This window comes from Mucor velutinosus (assembly GCF_035048745.1).
Source record: "Mucor velutinosus strain NIH1002 chromosome Unknown tig00001563, whole genome shotgun sequence".
In the NCBI taxonomy this organism is placed as follows: Eukaryota; Fungi; Mucoromycota; class Mucoromycetes; order Mucorales; family Mucoraceae; genus Mucor; species Mucor velutinosus.
The window spans coordinates 2,537,149-2,555,350 of record NW_027041904.1 but is presented as its reverse complement, the minus strand read 5'-3'; the positions used below and the strand labels follow the sequence as shown (position 1 = coordinate 2,555,350).

General features: G+C 40.3%; 6 protein-coding genes across 6 annotated transcripts; 3 read left to right on the top strand and 3 right to left on the bottom strand.

Annotated features, from left to right (window-relative positions):
- Positions 1–267: 267 nt before the first annotated feature.
- On the bottom strand, positions 268–1,051 carry ATC70_009451 (uncharacterized protein; the record flags this gene model as incomplete). The annotated part of the gene is made up of 4 exons (XM_064828683.1): positions 268–558; positions 636–816; positions 879–950; positions 1,017–1,051. The coding sequence occupies 4 exons, from the start codon at positions 1,049–1,051 to the stop codon at positions 268–270; spliced, it is 579 nt and encodes a 192-aa protein (XP_064685885.1).
- Positions 1,052–3,570: 2,519 nt separating this feature from the next.
- ATC70_009450 (uncharacterized protein) lies at positions 3,571–5,789 on the top strand (the record flags this gene model as incomplete). Its single annotated transcript, XM_064828682.1, has 4 exons — positions 3,571–3,701; positions 3,759–4,035; positions 4,101–4,260; positions 4,321–5,789. The coding sequence occupies 4 exons, from the start codon at positions 3,571–3,573 to the stop codon at positions 5,787–5,789; spliced, it is 2,037 nt and encodes a 678-aa protein (XP_064685884.1).
- A 1,126-nt stretch (positions 5,790–6,915) lies between these two features.
- ATC70_009449 (uncharacterized protein) lies at positions 6,916–11,337 on the bottom strand (the record flags this gene model as incomplete). Its single annotated transcript, XM_064828681.1, has 1 exon — positions 6,916–11,337. One exon carries the CDS (start codon positions 11,335–11,337, stop codon positions 6,916–6,918), a length of 4,422 nt encoding a protein of 1,473 aa, XP_064685883.1.
- A 2,102-nt stretch (positions 11,338–13,439) lies between these two features.
- ATC70_009448 (uncharacterized protein) lies at positions 13,440–15,324 on the bottom strand (the record flags this gene model as incomplete). The annotated part of the gene is made up of 3 exons (XM_064828680.1): positions 13,440–14,686; positions 14,742–15,075; positions 15,139–15,324. 3 exons carry the CDS (start codon positions 15,322–15,324, stop codon positions 13,440–13,442), a joined length of 1,767 nt encoding a protein of 588 aa, XP_064685882.1.
- Positions 15,325–15,989: 665 nt separating this feature from the next.
- ATC70_009447 (uncharacterized protein) lies at positions 15,990–16,760 on the top strand (the record flags this gene model as incomplete). Its single annotated transcript, XM_064828679.1, has 4 exons — positions 15,990–16,068; positions 16,119–16,248; positions 16,301–16,601; positions 16,662–16,760. The coding sequence occupies 4 exons, from the start codon at positions 15,990–15,992 to the stop codon at positions 16,758–16,760; spliced, it is 609 nt and encodes a 202-aa protein (XP_064685881.1).
- Positions 16,761–17,280: 520 nt separating this feature from the next.
- ATC70_009446 (uncharacterized protein) lies at positions 17,281–17,820 on the top strand (the record flags this gene model as incomplete). Its single annotated transcript, XM_064828678.1, has 1 exon — positions 17,281–17,820. One exon carries the CDS (start codon positions 17,281–17,283, stop codon positions 17,818–17,820), a length of 540 nt encoding a protein of 179 aa, XP_064685880.1.
- Between the last annotated feature and the right edge of the window lie 382 nt (positions 17,821–18,202).

Sequence of the window (18,202 nt, the reverse complement as noted above, 5' to 3'; positions counted from 1 at the left end):
GTATAGCAAGCTATCGTCAACTCGATGTACATTTGGGTCAAGAAATATAGGTCATTTGTATTATTATAAAAAAATTAAAAAAGAAAAAAAAGGATAAAAGGGTAATGTTAGAGAGAAGGAGGGGAAAGTATGATAAAGATTTCAGAGTAGACGTCGTAGTGAGGAATAATGGGAGGAAGAGAGATTGGTGATGGTAGTAAAATAAACACTAGAGTTTTTCTTTTTTTTTCAATTTTTTTTTGGATTTTGAGTAGGCATACTGATTGCTTAGAGAATGAGACAGCCCTTCTTCTTCTTTGGTCGAACAGGAGGGGAGAGAACGGCTCTGATAGCTTCATCAAACACATTCTTCAATCCTTTTTGAGTAAGTGCTGAACATTCGAGGTATTTAACTGAACCGATATCCTTTGCCATTTGTAAACCTTGAGCATACGAGATAGGTGCCATCCTCTTTTCGCGAAGTCTCTCTATTGTGTCTCGATCCTCACGCAAATCAAGCTTGGTACCGACAAGAATGATGGGTATGTTGGGTGCATGATGACTGATCTCGGGGTACCACTATGAACGAATAAATAATTGTCCTTGTATGTGTATGTGTGCGTGTGTGTGCATGTCTGCGTGTCTCAAATGTTTACCTTTGTTTTGACATTTTCAAATGAAGGGGGGCTGATAAGAGAGAAACAGCACAAAAATACGTCTGTTTGAGGATAAGAGAGAGGACGAAGACGATCGTAATCCTCTTGGCCTGCTGTATCCCATAAACCCAAGTTGATGGGTTTTCCGTCTACCATCACGTTTGCAGAGTAATTATCGAATCTAAATCACAATACGGTTACTTTACGACTTCCAAGCGATAGGATCCAGCAAAAAATACTTACACAGTTGGGATATATTCGCCCGGAAAGGCATTTGTGGTATAAGATATCAACAGACATGTTTTACCAACGGCACTACACGACAGCAAGATGAGAAAAATGTGCAAAAAAAAATCAGCACAAATTCACAAAAAAAATTACCCATCACCAACAACTACACATTTGATAGATTGCATAATATGAAAAGTATCAAAAGGAAAATATGAAAAAAGGTAAAAGGAGGAAAAAGAAAGAAAGAGAGAAAGAAAGAAAAGATGTGTAAAAAAGGATAATTAATAAAAATTACAAAAAACACGTGAAATAATTCAGTGTGTTTTGAGAAACTATAGCTGCTTAATGCTCATTCTTTCAGTTGCCCGCTTTCCTGCCCTCTCTTTCCCTCTCCCAGACCGCGAACAAATAGTGTATGACGTTGTGAGCGTCGTAAAGAGTGAGAGTGATACGGTTCCAATTTCATTCTCCTTTATTACAAGATGTGTTGCCATACTCACTGTTTTGGATAAAGACCACTCGTTTTTATCGTCTCGTACCGTACAAGTAACCGATACGTTTAGTTTATTTATGGCAAACCAGAAAATCAAAAAAGATGGAAAGAGAAAAAAGCAAAAAGCAAAAAGCTTGATCTACTTGTCTGTTTTTTTCTTCTATTTTTTTTACCCCTGACAACCAAGATGTTTTAGAGGCATTCACCATGACAACTGATTTTCAGATCAGATAATCACTCCAAATGTGTCCCAATTACACACCCAAAACTGGGGTTATATCTTCATCTATCATCTCGTTCGCCAATGATGTGTTTCATGATTTGGAAGCCACATTAGAATAACCTATCTCCTGTATGTTACAAAAAGAGTTATCATCGCGGTACACCATTTTCGCGGATTCCCAACTCAAATGTTAGCGGTTTGCTAAACCTTGATTCATGAATAAATAGCTGACCAATTGGTGGTTCCAGATTTGAAGTAATAGCTAATGTGAGAAACTGCTAATAGGATCCACATGTCGACATAGTGACATTTGCATTCTGTCTGTATATAACGAGGGATGAGGAATACGAGATGAGATATTCGAACCCATCTTTGATCTTGAGACTTCATGGAAGTTGCCTCGTTAAATGAACGTGGCTCTGAAATAGATGCAGCAATGTGCAGGAACATGGCGAAATCACTCAGTGAAGTTGCACGAATTACACACATTTAATGAAATCATTGACATCCAGAGATCTACAGTTCAAAGTGCAATTAGAAAGATTAGGGTTTGAGTCGCCCATTTTCGAAAACCACATACATTGCCATCAATGTGCAAGCTTCAAGCACAGGCATTGCACTATTTATTCTGGACAGTAAGCACATGGTACCAACCGCTGAATTAGTATGCTTACATTGAACAGATGGCACTGAAAATTACCTCCTGTTTCAGAGAAATGTCTCGTTGTATGTAACTCAATGTACATCAATGCATCTCCTACTTGATATCTTAAAGCGTACATATGACACTATTCACGGCGTGCAGTATATTCAAGTAAGCCATACACTGTTGATTGATGTCTGTTTCTCTTCATTTCTTTCGCGTAATAAGCTACATCTATAATGAGATCTCTTAGACGTATTGCCAATAATTAAAGACTGGAAATCAACAGACTCAGTACAGTCATACCCTCTTATGATGGCCAGGTATATGATTTGGAAAATTCACTTAAAGAACAAAGCAAGTATCACTAGCAAATCCAGTCCTTGAAGCCCAAACTAGCAATGCCACTGCTTATACAGAAATAGTCAATGCCTCATCTTTGCTAAACAGATCGGAACGACAGACTGGCTTCCTCGAACATTGAGCTAAAGATTTTATGCGTTTGAAAGAACATTTCAAAGAAGAGGCAACATTTTGAAGAACAAAAGCAGAGCTCCGGCCAGAAGAAGAAAAGCTCAAGGCTTTAGATTGGGAATTGATCAAATGTTGCAATACACTTCAGCAGACCTCCTCCTCAATTTCATCAACTTCATCAACATTGGATGGAAGTTAGTGGCTTTAATGTCACCAGGGCTATGAGTTGGTGTAAGTTAATTATTCGAATATATATATATATGGTCAGGAAACATTGATTTATAGCTATGCTCTTATTAGAATTCTGTTGCTGTGATCAGAATCACCAATCTCAAAGCAAATACTCTAGTTCTCGAATGAATGATGCCCAATAATTAGCTTGAAATTCGACACTGCTTATACATAATAATGCCTTCATTTACTATAAATGGTTTCAAGTAAGAAAGGCTTCCTGTGTATGTATGTAGGATTTATCATTCGCCTCAGTATACCATTGCTTTCTCTTACCGGGTCTTGTAGTGTTCCTGATCAGAATCAGTCATTACCGCAAACAGAAGAAGTGGCATGCAACGATTTGATCCAAGACCATGCAAGAGTCATTGAAAAACGTGGAAAATGGATCTCCTTCACTACGGTAAATCCCTCATCTTGAAGCTTTACATGCCACGTGAGGTCCCCCGACGATACAACAAGTTTCAGTTCTCGGGAAAATGCGAATAAACTTGAGCGGTAATATCTTTTTGCGATATGGTCAGAGAAGAAGGTCAAAAGTGTGTGGTATTCAGAAGGCGAAACAAACATTGATTAAAAACGTGATGTTCAATTCTAGTTATTTCAAGGCTTTTTCTTTTGTTTTTCATCTCGTTCAAAAATGGCGTCTTCTTCTGAATTACGTTCACGTTCGACAAACAACAAAAAGAACAAGAAGCAAGCACCTCCCGCTGCTAGTACTGGTACTGGTGCTCCCAATCCTGCCACTGGTTCGGATCTCAATTCTGTCAAGTAAGTTGTATGGCCTTCTGCTTGTGAAGGATGGTGGTGCTGACACCTTACTTGTAGAGCTGCTCAAGCTTTACTGAGTGAGCAAGGCACAGTCTCGTTGAGTCTTGTCTCTGCCTTCAGAATTTTGTTCATCATCCGTTGTTGCTCAGCATTATACCGCATTATTGATGATTGCGATGAGGTTTACAACTACTGGGAACCTACTCATTATTTATTACAAGGTTATGGTCGTGAAACTTGGGAGTACTCGACTGATTACAAAATCAGAAGTTGGGCTTTCATCTTTGTCAATGCTGTTGTGGGATTCGCTACTAAGCTTTTGACTTCGACAAAGGTAAGCATTTCCATCGCGTGAATGAGTGGGGAACAGTAGGAGAGCTAAGCAGTAAATCGATGTAGCTCCAAACATTTTATCTTATTCGCCTCTTCCTTGCTGCTGTATCCTCCTATGTCGAAGCTAGATTTTATCGCACAGTTACCGAAGAAATCAACCCTCACGTCGGTCGCTACGTATACGCTATTTTGTTTTTCGGTGCTGGCATGTTTAATGCCTCTACTGGTAAGTCATCTTGGAAAAAATGCGGGTCAAATCATCCAGATATTCATTCATGCTCTGTAGCATATTTACCCTCCACTTTTGCCATGTACTGTGTATTCATGGCATTCTCATATGCCTTGAGACCAGTGTCTGACATTGACTTGAGACGTACTTACAAGGTGGTTTTCTGGATTGGTTTGGGTGCCTTAGGTGGTTGGCCATTTGCTGCTCTCATTGGTGTTCCATTTGCCGCTGAAGAGGTTCTCATCTATGGTCGTGATACTATGATTAGAGAAGGTGGCACAGTGGTTCGCTCGGTTGCTGGTAAGAATTGGCGTGTCAGACGCATCATTCGTTTGATTGAAGCCACTGTCATTTGTGGTGGAGGCTTGTCATTCATTCTTATGTTAATGGACCAAATGTTCTATCGCAAATACACCATCGTTGCTTGGAATATCATCAAATACAATGTCTTGTCAAATGCCGAAGGACGTGGACCAGAATTGTATGGTGTGGAGCCTTGGTACTATTACATTGTGAACGGTATCTTGAACTTCAATATTGTGTTTATTCTGGCTTTGGGCTCTGCTGTGTGTGTTCTCATTACCGCTTTCATTGATCGTAATCGCATTCCTGGTACCACCAGAATGGATCAAGTTTGGCCATACATTCAATTGGGCTTAAAGTTGGTTCCTTTCTACCTCTGGTTCACTGTATTCTCTTTGCAAGCACACAAGGAAGAACGTTTCATGTATGTTGCCTATCCTTTGGTCGCATTGAATGCTGCCATCTCCATCTTCTTGATCCGTTCTTGGGCTAGTCGTTTTGCCGGCTTCTTGGGCGCTGATGTCAATACTCGTGTCATTGTCCTGCGTTACACTTCTTTGGTTATCTTGTTTGTCTACGGTATTTTATCCATCTCTCGTATCACTGCTCTTCTCACTCGCTATCGTGCACCTTTCCAAGTTTACACTTCCCTTTGGAAGGAGCAAGCACCGGATCAACTCGTCAATCGCAACTATATTCAAGAAGATTTCCCTGATAATGTCGATCTCAAACTGAAAAACGTCTGCGTTGGCAAAGAATGGTATCGATTCCCATCGCAATTCTTTTTACCTAGTGACACTCGCCTCCAATTCCTCAAGACAAACTTTGAAGGACAGTTGCCTCAAGAATTTGAGGAGGATTTGGGTGTTGGATCATATGAAGTGGATGGACAAGAGCAATATTACAGAAAGCGTATTTATGGTTGGTATGGTGCTCGTCAGGCACCAGAGGGTTTCAATGATTTGAACAAGGAGAACCCAAGTGTGTATGTCAAGCCTGAAGAGTGCGATTATTTAGTCGATGTGGACTTTCCTCTTCGCCCTTCCTCTCCTCTTGAGCCTCGTTATATCCAAGATATTGAGCATTGGGAAGTGGTGGAGTGTTTCCCTTTCTTGGATGCTGATAACTCCAATCGCTTGTCACGAGCATTCTGGGTTCCTGGCTCTCCTGGTTTAGAATGGGGAGATTATTGTATGCTGAAGCGTAAATCTACTGCTAAATAGCAAGATTATATATAAACTCGAAAAGAAGCCACACACAATGTATATAGATAGGATATGATTTAATTTTACGCAATAAAATCTTGAAACACTTGATTTTAGATGAATACGCACATAAAAAAAAGGGATACCTTCAGCTTTTCATTGAAAAACTGAGCACCAGGTCAGATACATGAGACGGCAATGAGGTGGTCTTAACTGTCTAATATTACTGTAAAACATTCAAAAAAAAAAGTAGACAAACAAATCATATCCTCTCAAAAGTTAAAAGAATTGTGTGCCGTACAAGGTGAATAAACCCACCAGCAAAGCCGGCAATGAGGAGGGGGTTTGGGGGAAGAACATAACGCATCTAACCCAACACTTGATAGCATTGAATTATAGGGCGGTTTTACCGTGGTGAAGCAAAGGTGCAAAGACATGGTAATAAGGAGTCTAATCCAACACTTGGTAGCATTGACCTATATGAGGGCTTGATTGTAGCGAAGCGAATATGCAAAACCATAGTATTCAAGCAGCAAATTCGGGTTTTCAGTTCCATTGTTAATAAGTTTATCTACAGCATAGCGCATCAAAATTTGCATGAATCAGCTTTACCAAAATCAATATGCCTCCTATTCGAATTAAAAATTGCTTAAGCTACAGAACTGCCATTCCAGTAAAAGGCAGCTACCAAAGATGTGATTTATGCCCTGTAAATAAACTCTATAAAGTAATACATAATCAAATCTGACAGCTTTCAAGCCTTCATATCTTGACATGTAGACCTTTCTGAGCCACCGGAATGACGCCAAACAAATGTACTCGAGTAGTAGTAACTTCCTGACACCTTTGCTCAACTTTTTGGGACCAAAAAAAAACATGGCCAAAAATCGACCAAAAAGCATGAGGGGTACCTCATGATTTTCATCGAAAATCAAACAATCGCGTTTTTCACCTTGAAAATGAAGGCTTTTACTATGGTATACGAGCCTTTCAGCACTTCGGGTGGTTTCCTGACCTACGCTTCGCTTCGGTGGAAACCAACCTACGTTCAGGCGGCTCGCGCTGCCGCGGGCCTTTGGCTAATATCACGAATAGATAAAAGCTAAAATGTAAGAAACTTTATTAAATGAAAAACTTTGCATTTTTAAGAAAGAATTTCTTGATAGACAACGTTTATAGTTTGTCTTGATTGTTCGTTTTCAGCCTTTTGTAAAACAATTTTGAGATGATTCAATGATGTTACTCTTGATAGAGCAACATACAACTGTCCATGGGAGAAAACGGGGTCCAGCAAAGAAACGACAACATTGCGGAGGGTTTGCCCTTGAGCTTTGTTTATAGTGATAGCGAAGGCACTTTGCACTGGAAATTGCGTTCTTGACAGCTTTCCCTCGAGTTCTGCGGTGTCTTGGTCACTGTGCAGCGAAACTTTTGGAATATATACAAAGTTCCCTTGGTGGCTACCGCATGCAATTTCGGCTTCAATCGTATTTCTCATCAAGTTTCTGACTATAAGACGGGTTCCATTGCATAGGCCTTGTCTTGGATTGATGTTTCGAAGACACATGATAGGCTGGTTGACTTTCAGCTTTAGTTCATGTGGAGGCATTCCAGAAGGTTTCAACCTATTCAGATACTCAACAGGTGTATTAGACGGAGACCCTGAATCAATGATATGTTCATCGTTGGATAGATATACAACAGATTCTCCAGGAAACGCTGCCAGAGCTAGATCGTTTATCTGATCCACCACCGCATTCGTTGCTGCCAGGATAGTTGTGTCTATAAAGGACGTCGGTGAAGACATCATAGATACATCACCAAAAGCAATTTCAATAATCTCTCTGTAGCTTTCAATGTAACTACAATCCAAATGGGGGTCAATGGCCAGAGTATCACCAAATTGATGTTGGTCAGATCCTTCACCAATACGGAGCAAGTATTGAGCGAAATTGTTAGAACCGAATTGAGATGAGGAAGGGCCTTCATCGTTGGTGAGTCTCATATTTTGAGTCAGTCTGAGACTTTTAGTATGAGACATCAAGTATGATGCCTTCAAAGAGGCTGCAACTGCATCTGCCCTTCTACCTTTCTTGACTACCGGGAGAACTTGACGAAAATCCCCTCCAAGAACAACAACTTTTCCACCAAAAGGCTTTCCAGCATAAGAAGGATGTACTGAGGACATCAAATCACGAAGCGATCTGTCTACAGCCTCAAATGCGTGCTTGTGAGTCATTGGTGCTTCATCCCAAATAATCAGCTTTGCTTCCTTCAAAAGTTTAGCAGTGTTTGATTGTTTTGAGAAGTGGCAGGTTGATGTTTGGTCTGTCTTGAGAGGTATCTTGAAAGTACTGTGAGCAGTACGACCACCTGGTAAAAGAGTTGCTGCGATACCTGAAGAAGCAGTTGCCAAAGCAATTCCTGATTCTGCTCTAACCTTAGTGAGAAGAGCATGATACAGATACGTTTTTCCAGTACCACCGGGACCATCAATGAAGAAACATGTAGGGATACCAAGGCCAGGATTGTTTACAGAATTAAGCACAGTGTTGTATATTTGAAGCTGATCAGCGTTCATCCTTTCCTCGTAAATTCGAACTTCAGTAGCCAAAGTCTCCAGATTATACCCAACTAACTCTTGATCAAATAATGATCGAAGCTCTTCATCCTCCTGATTGAAAACAGATTCATCGATTTGGGGCAGCTCTGGATAATTCTTGACTGATTTTCCATGCGTCATTAATTTTCTACTAATGTCAATCAATGCCTTTTGATAGCAAGATTCCAGCTGAGCATCAGTCAATTCTTGTGGAACAGCTTGAGATTGTTGAATTTCATGAATAAAATCTTCAGACAGTTGAACCTTGTGATTATCCCATAGTTGTTTGTAGGTGGAGATAGTGCAAAATATCAGAATGGTTACAAAAAGATCTCGCACCTGAGAGGATCCAGTTCTTATCATCGCATATCCTTCATCCAGACAAAAATGCCATTCATCCTCGTTTGCTAAGAGTCCCATGGATTGAGCAGCTTCACGAAATGTGACATATTGAACACCATTGACGTTTTTTAAATTATCAAAGCTTTGAGGGCCACGAACATGCAATAAAAGTAGACGCATGCAGTATTTCTCCATATTAGCAGCACTTGGAGGCACGAAATACATTCTGCCTATCCCTTTAACACGGTTCTGGCTGTTGATGCCTCGCCTTCTTTTTACCCATTTTTTCTGCTTTTTGTCGAATGAATAATGTCTTGGGACATCAATATAAAGCAAATTCTGCGCAAAGACGTCTCCTGATGCGTTCAATTCAAAAAATGCTTGCAGAGTAGTCTTCTTTGCTGTGGCAGCATTTACTACATTGGCAATAGTAGTGTTGTTGTTAAAGTACACCCTGTGCTGATTTGGAAGATCAACTGCCAGTCGAGTAACTGACGGAAAAGTAGAGTGTAAACTCTTTCCAAGTAAGCGCCAGCAAGCTTCAGAGGCGGAAATGTATCTGGCATTGACCCAAGTTGAGATCTCGTCTCTATCGCTATTATCTTCTTGAGGCTGCCCTACTGTAGGAGCAGATGATGTGGCCGTAGAGGTGGATGCTGCTGTCATAGTAGAAGTGGCAGTATTGCCGTTGGTTGTGATATTGACATCTTGGGCTTGGTCTCTACTTAATTTGACTTGAGATTTGTCACTACCCTTTGTGATATATTTGTGAAGATATTTGATTGCCTGGACTCCTGCGCAAATTTCAACGTTGATATGAGCATCATACTTTGTCACCAAGTATAAGTTATGAGGTACGACCCATCGATTATCTGCATAATAATCCCCAAATTTGACAGGCATGCTTCTTGGTTGACTTCGTCGTCTGTAATGAACAAATCCTTTAGAATCGATGAAAGTCTCTTCGGCGTATTGCTTTGGATATTGCTTGGTGCACTTGAAATTATCATCTAAGCATGGCCTTTTCTTATTGATGTTTTTTCCGCATGGAGTATGCATCATGTTTCTAACGACTGTAGCATACGCTTTGGGGTGCTTGCTTTGATCTGGGAGTTCGGCACTGACATACTTATCATACGTTTCAAGAGTAGGTCTGCTCGGTTCATCCACAATAATCACCATATGAGCATGTGGCAGGCCACGTTTCTGAAATTCAACGACATGAGTAAAGCCAATGACATTACCAAAGATGTATGGCTTTGTCTTAATATCAGAAATCAACTCCTTGAGCTTCATGTCGAAAACTCGTGCACACAGATCCGGTCTGTCAGTTGGGCTCAAACCACCGTTGCGTAATTCATTGACAATTTCGGGCCAGTTTGGATTGCAGGTAAATGTTATGAAATAGCTTGGTTTACCCAATGAAGAAACCATTGCCATTGAATCCTGATATAACTGCTGCATTGATCTTGGTGATCCAGTATGTGATGAGGGTAAAATAATTTGCTTACCAATCTCCTCAGTGGAGATGGTGCTATCAGATACCGCTGCATCTGTAAGCCCTGAATACAGCTCTGTTCGTAGCGATCCCTGGTTATTTCGTAGATATTCCAAACGTCGATGTTCAACCTTCACATACATGTCCACTACATATTGATGGAATAGCCGGCCGAAATAATGCAGCATTCCTGCGTTGGGTCTTACTTGCAATCGATGAGCATAAAATTGCATTACGCTAATGTTTTGCTGGGCTCTTCTAATGGTGGTAATAGGCCTTGTAACTTCTTGTTCGACATCATCGCCATCGATTTCAGTTTCAACTGCATTGGCAGTATTATCGTCATCAGTTTCGCTATTAACTGCATCACCTTCATCATCATCTTCGAAGGAGGCATTCGTAGTAATGCTGAGTGGCATATTGACATGCCATCCGTTCTCACCTCTCGGAAACATCAAAACATAATGCATTGAATCATAGGATCTATGGCATTCACTCATAATATGCTCCATAGTGCCATTTCTACGAAATGTTGCCACATCTCTCCTTAGATGAGGGACATAATTTGGATCGTCTGTGGAGACTGGATCTATAACAATGGCCGCCACTTCATCTATAGTAGGGGCAGAATAAGTTCTTCCTAATGTCGCTGTTGCCCGGCCATTGATCATGATGTGAAAACTGTCTTCATTATGAGCGAAACGTTGTCTTGCCATCTCAAAAGTCTGCGCAAAGGGACATTCTCTCATCATCATTTCTTGTAGACGCTCAAGCAGAGGTTCATGAAGCTGCGAAAATATACCTCTGCGCATGCCAGCTTGGTATTGAGGGTCCGTAAAATATATTTGAGCATACTGTGGGGCAAATCCTGGCATAGGAGAGATAGGATCAATTCTATGGTATGTTGAGCCTTGAACTCGAAATGTGTAAGTGCCACTGTTGAATCCACTGTAGCCCTCATCTTGCTGTGCACCAAGTGATGTAAAGGCAAAGCTGTTATTGTAGGCTCTAATGCTATTTCTGAAATGCTGACTTTCTTGGTCTGAATCAGTAAGTAGAGATCGTAGTGGCTGGGGAGGATTTTGCAGGGCTTCCAATTGAACCTTTCCCTGTCTACAACACATCGAAAATTTGTTTTTTAAAAGCTCTTCAGTATACAACAATGCGTTACAGTCTGGACATTGACGATTCATGGGCTGCATAACATGTCTGCAGTAAGTAGGGGAATTTGGATCATAATCAACATTTCGCTCAAAAAGATGGTCGGTTTCTTTAAACTGGGTGTTATCAGTAATATCAACTTTGTAACAAAATAAAAATTAATTCCATGTTTTTTAGTAATTCAAACAATATGTTACCTAGATTTCTATTACGACGTGGTCTTCTCAATGGTCGAGTATGTTCGTTTTGTTGTCTCGATCGCAGCCGTTGACTAAATCTCTGAGGCTCTGGGTCGTCGTTCAAAGAAAACGTTGCTGGCAGCATTGAGCAGAGGAAAGATGGTGGTCTTAGTTGATTGATTGTAAAATCATTATTCTCATATGAGCCAGGCCAGATAGATGCCTTGAAACTCAGGTTCCATATTAGGGTTGTAAAGTGCAAAAGGACTGAACATTTATTATGTTATGATATCAGATCAAAATGTTTCTCTCGATCCAAAGCAACCTCTGTGACTACTTTTATGAGGTTTTCATATGCAAAATATGGCTATTTTCGCTTAAAACCTCATTTCAAATTTTATTAAATTGCACTGCAGGTTCATTCGAAACATCTATATCACTTGGCATCATTGGAAGCGCCTTGAAAATTACTTCAAGGATGTATTAGGAAGCATTTTTTTTGTAGGGGGAGATGAGCTCCAGTTTTTATTTTAAGTCCTTTAAATGTCGTTATGAGGGAAAAAAAAGACTGGATATATAGTCACGAGGATCGAATGGTAAGCAGAAATGGAAAATGTAGAAGAAGATGTATAAAAGAGTGAAAGCTAAATACTTACGGATCTAGATTTAATTCGGCATCCAAGCGAGCAAGAGAGCGAGCAAGACGATGTATTAGGAAGCATTTTTTTTTTTTTTTTTTTTTGTAGGGGAGTCAAGCTCCAGGTTTTATTTAAAGTCCTTTAAATGTCATGCTGAGGGATAGAAAAGACTGTTGGTGGACCCAATGTCTGCAATGAAGGGGAATAAGATATTTTTGAACTAAGTTGGGAAAGAAATCTACTACTAATAAGGTGCGACTCCTAGAGCCAGTACAGTCTTGCGGAAATCGTCAAAATATAGATCATGGATAAGAGTACAAAAACACCAAACGAGGACATCAGTACTACGTCAAAAAATCAAACAACTTGCGTTCACCAGGATTTGAACCGGGATCCTCCCGTTGGCATACGGGAGTTCTACCACTTCGCCCTACCACCAGGGACTGTATTAGGAAGCATAGGGTGATCATTACAGCTTATATAGTCGAATATCAGAGAATAGATTAAAGAGGTCGAAAAAGACATAATTTGACCAATCTTGGGCAGAAAAGAACAAACTGAGTTTGAATACGCTTTGGCGGGGGCGACGGGTAGCGCTACTGCTGGCTGGTCAAAATACCTTTCTGATGATGACAATAACGATTGCGATACCGATTAAATGGGGACAATTGAGCTGAAAGGACAATTGCTTAGCGCAAATACTTTTTGGGAAGCTTTGCCTCATAAAGCTGTCTTTTGGAATGGCAATGTCTCAAAAACGTCGCTGTAGACCTTGCACAAGTCCTGTATTTGCGCATGGCCAGCTTTATGTCGCCATCTTATTAAGAGCATCAGCAGCAGCGAATGATATGACAATTCAATATCACAAAATGGAGATTGTGGCGTACAAATGCTGCATAAAATTTGAATTTTCTTTCACATTGTCCCAACAATAGGCTTCGTTTGATATCAGTGTAAGCAAAAAGGACGCTGAGGGAGATACCTCCTCTCCTCCTCCTGGTGGCTCTAATATAGCATTCCTTTTACTAGCTAATGATTGATTGTTTACAATCTACTTGATATACCAAAATGTTATAATGTCTGATTTAAAATGTCTTTGGCGAGAACCCACAGGGCGACACCGACATCGAGCGTAGCGAGATAGATCGGCTAGTACATTTTTTACTGCACAAAATTCAAAATTGTCACCCTATTCGCAATTGCATATGAGACTGACAGCACGGCATAAAAAGCGATAAAAAAGCAGTGTTATTTATTTGTCACTTCCATAGGCGTCATGCCACCACGATATCGGCCAAATGTCAATCCTAAACCAGAGGAGGAGGAAGCAGAGGAGACTCTTCTGCTGAGATCAGGTCTTTTTGATGAAGAGGTTGAGGCCCTTGCATGACTGTATTCTTCTTCATCTTCGTAGAGCTCATGGTGGTGTTCGGCAATGGAATAAGAGTCGTCTGATAGATAGGACGGGGATATAGGCCTTAGCGGATGAGTGGGAGGTGGTGGAGGTGGTGTTGATATAGTACTGCTAGAAAAACCAACAGAATTAAATATTAATGTATGTCCTGTTGATAACGATACAGTGGGTATGACTGAATTTGTGGCATGAGGTAATAGAGATGTGGAATAAGAAGGCTGTTTGCTCATCAGCGGTTGAGATAGACGATGCATTAAGTTTGTGTTGTTGTGCTGTTGGTGTAGATTGGGTGAAGAGCCTGTAGGTGGAGGCGGTTGATAGGAAACTGGACGTAATACTGGTGGCTGCTGCTGCTGCTTGGATGATTTACGCCGGCTTGAATTTTGATTTCCACTGTTACCAGCAAAGGAAAATGATAGCTTTCTAATAGATTGACGTAAACGGTCCATCATGGTAACGTTTGGATTGTCGTCCAATGCATCATCTGTGGGTTGTTGTTGAATGACGGTGGTAAAATAGTGATGTGGTTCTGTTGTAGCAATCCAATTTTCGAAATCATCTAAATCCGCAATCACCCACGGATGGCGTTTTACCTGATCCAATGTTATGCGATCTTGGGGATGTTTGGCAAGCAATCGAATCAGTAAATCCTTCAAATCTGGATCAATATTGAAATCAGGAGGGAACGTCAACGGCTGAGAGGGTATTGTATCAAACAATTCGAATTCTGTTGCTGCAATGAATGGACATTGCCCGAATATAAAGCAGTAAAGTGTAACTCCCAGAGCCCACACATCAATCGCTTTCGAAATGTGAGATTTTTTTGTGTGCGCAGTGGATTGATCACCAGCACAGCACAGTTCAGGAGCAAAAAAAGCCGGAGTGCCTGCAGTTTCTGCCAGTTCTCTGTCGATTCTATTGAGTTCTTCGTCAGATGGATGCAGTGCTATGCCGGTGTGTGTTGATGCAAGGTACGGATTGTAATAAGACACGCCGAAATCTGATATTTTAGCAACGCCATCGTGCGATAATAGTAGATTGGCTGGCTTGATGTCCCTGTGGATGATGCCCTGGAAATGAACTGCACATACGACATTAATAAATCATGCATAATACAACAACTGAAATATACGCACGATAATCTAATCCGTTTACAATGTCCCTGAATATTCGCCTTGCTTCATCGACTGTCATTACTGGTTGATCTTTGCTATCTCTCCATTCAATCTCTCCACTTTCTGTGTACTCCAATGCCATGTAGATCTTTCGGCTCTCTGGAACGTCAATCACCTCACGCAATCTTACTACATTTGGATGGCAACATTTCTCCAATATTGAAATTTCTCTTCTGATCTTTTGCTCGTTTTCTTTAGATGCTGGCTCCGTCCCTCCTCCTCCTGGTCCATGATCTCTCAATAAGCTGTATCCCATCTGTCGTCTGCGACTCTTTTTATCTACTATTTTGATAGCCTACGATACTGAGTTTTAAGCATGGTGTCTTTTAGCATGGTTATATAAGTGTTGTATAGTTACCACTAGCTCTCCTGTTCCCATGTGTTGAGCCAGCTTGACCTTGCCATGGACTCCTCTTCCTATCTCTCTAAGTATCATGTAGTCGTTTAGCAGTTTGTTTCCAGTGTTAGGATCGTAGTCTTTGACTATTGTCGTTGTTGTAATAACTTGCGTCAACGTATTCTTGTCATTGTACTGTGCTTCCATAGTTACTGAAGTATTTTGTTTGTTGATCTGCTTCAAACAAACGTTAGACGAAACAAGACGAAAATAAATAAAATAAACAGAAAGAAAGAGGGAAAATAAAGAAAAGGCAGTTGCTTTCGAAAGGGATTTTCTTTTCTGATTAATTTTCTGCTCAGCGAATGTCTGGTTGTAAGGGCAAAAGAGGGGGGGGGGGAGATTACCCACACACACACACACGCAAAATGGCAGTGTTTATTCCGAGATAATTTAAATATCATTGTAGGATCATGATTTGTTTACCCTTCTTTTCCGTTTCTTTTTCCCTTTCTTCTCTTTTTCTTGATCCAAAAGCTCAAGAAATGAGGTGGCACTATCCTCTATTGCTTGGAAGCTCGATTATATCAATAGTTCATGCCTCTTTACTAGTCATTGTCAGTTTGATTCTCGATATAATCCCCGATCAGCATGTTACTAAACATCTCTAGTCTCTGCATTAGGCTACAAACGAAACCTATGCAGACCGTATAGCTTCATTTGGCCCCCGACTATCAACTAATGGAAAAGTAGGTTACCTAGTCGAGCCGTTAGCTGATCCAACAGGTTGTAAAAAAGTAGAGGCTCCATGCGCGGACTGGGTAGCATTAGTGAGGAGAGGTGGATGTTCGTTTATAACAAAAGTTAGAAACATGCAAGAATCTGGCGCCATTGCTGTTGCTGTAGGTGATCCAGAGCATCAATCGGGATGGATCACCATGTATGCTCCAGGCAAGTACTATTCAATTAGCGTTGGATTGGATGCTAACTCGTTTCAACAGGTGATACATCAGACATCACCATCCCAAGCGTCTTCCTGGCCAAGAACGAGTACAGAGCACTGCTTTATTTGTCGAAAATTGTAGATGCACCCATGATGATACTGCTACAGTTGGATGACTTTATTACATGGTATGGACTATATTCATCCTCATGTCCATCTTATGCTTATGCATTCATGTAGGCCACTTCTCGATGTCTTGATGATTATATTTGTTTCTCCCAGCGTCATGATGATCTTTATATACATTTCATGGCAATTGCGACAGAGACATCGAAAACAACGAGAAGTAGCGCCTGTCGATGTAGTATCTCGACTATTGATGAAGCAATTTTTTACTGAAAAGGTCAAGGAAAATGAAGCCGAGGAGTGTGCCATTTGTCTAGAGGATTATATCAATGGCGAAGAATTACGAGTATTACCCTGCAAGCATGATTTTCATACGTTTTGTGTCGATGCTTGGCTCACCACACAAAAGAAGTTCGTAAGTTAATTGTGTTTGTTTTATAATGTAATCCGAATCTCAACTTTATTTGTAATGCAGTGCCCCATATGTAAACGAGATATCACTTTTATCACTGAAAAACCATCACATCCGCAGCAGCAAAACGAACAGCAAGCGCCATTGCTCATAGAACCATAGTCATCCTACATAAATCATAATAAATCACTGACCCAAGATCAACATGATGCATTTTTTCTTTCTGTCGCATAACGTGCCATGCTACCATATAAAAAAGAAGGAAAGGGGAATTTGCTTCATTTAGGAGCTTATTATGAAACAGTTTTCTTTTTTATATATATATATATATACAAAAATGAACACTACACCATATACACTAAGGGGGAAAACGTAGTGGAGACGAACTTTATTGCGCGTGCGTGTATCCAGTTGTTTGTTTATCTGTAAATGATGAGCCTGTAGACATTTCATATAGAGTTTTTTCCATTTTGAGGCGGCCCGGTTTTTTCTTGTATATAAAGCCCAACATTTGATCATTAATGGCCATGTTTCTCTTTCATTTTGCTTGTTTACTATCCACCCTAAATATTTAAAAATGTCAAATCATATTCAAATCGAACCAGCAACAACAAGATGTCGTATAAAGACCGAATCCAAGCGATCCAGCAGCCTTTACACTTGTATTTCAAAATTAATGAAAATGCGAACAGAAATTCGTAAACACAGAACATTGCCCAATGATCTGTTTCAAGAAAAATGTTTGATGCAAGATGACTTTTTGGAGCAAGGTGATGAAGATGCTTTTAATGAGAAGATCAAAGTGGTGGACTCCATTAAACCTGCGGCTCCTCCCTCGTCTTGGTCTCTTCGTTATACCACTCAATTGGCACTGCCACCAAGGCTCAATCTCATTTCAAACCATGATTTCATATTACGCCCCTCTCATCCGTCACAAGAGCAAGATTTTGATTCTGCCTCGTCTACCTGCTCCTCCTCTTCATGCAACAGATTCAACCAACAAGACAGTGATTGCGAGGAAAATGAACACAATTATGTGTATGGCAGTTCCGACTCGTATTCAATGACACTTCAAAAGCTATCTGGTATATCCTTTGAAGGCGATCATCATAATAAAACTAGAACCACCACAGCAGTTCTCATAACTTTATCACCTTGTGCTTTAGCAGCTGCCAATGCTGCTCGACAGAAAAGACAAAAGATCCGCACATTTCATCACTAAAATCTCTCGATAGATTTCTTATACATATACACATACATACATATTCTACATATTTATTACTACCAGCCATTCTCATTTATTTAATCTATACAGAACTCTCTCGCTTTTATTTATACACATGTATGCACAATACACCTTATCAGATAAAACAATCGCCTATACTCATATAATAAAAACTGAAAAGTGCTGCCTGCAATGTTCGATATATATATTTACGTGTGGCGTTTCTATCTTTCTATTTCTAATAATAGCGAAATATCCTGCTGATAGAAACCCTTACTCTTATAATGAGCCAATGCCTGTGTAACTATTCACATACCACTGTGCTAAGCAATGCAATAGCAGGTAGGATTTGGCCGGCTTATCTCTCATTTCCATTGTC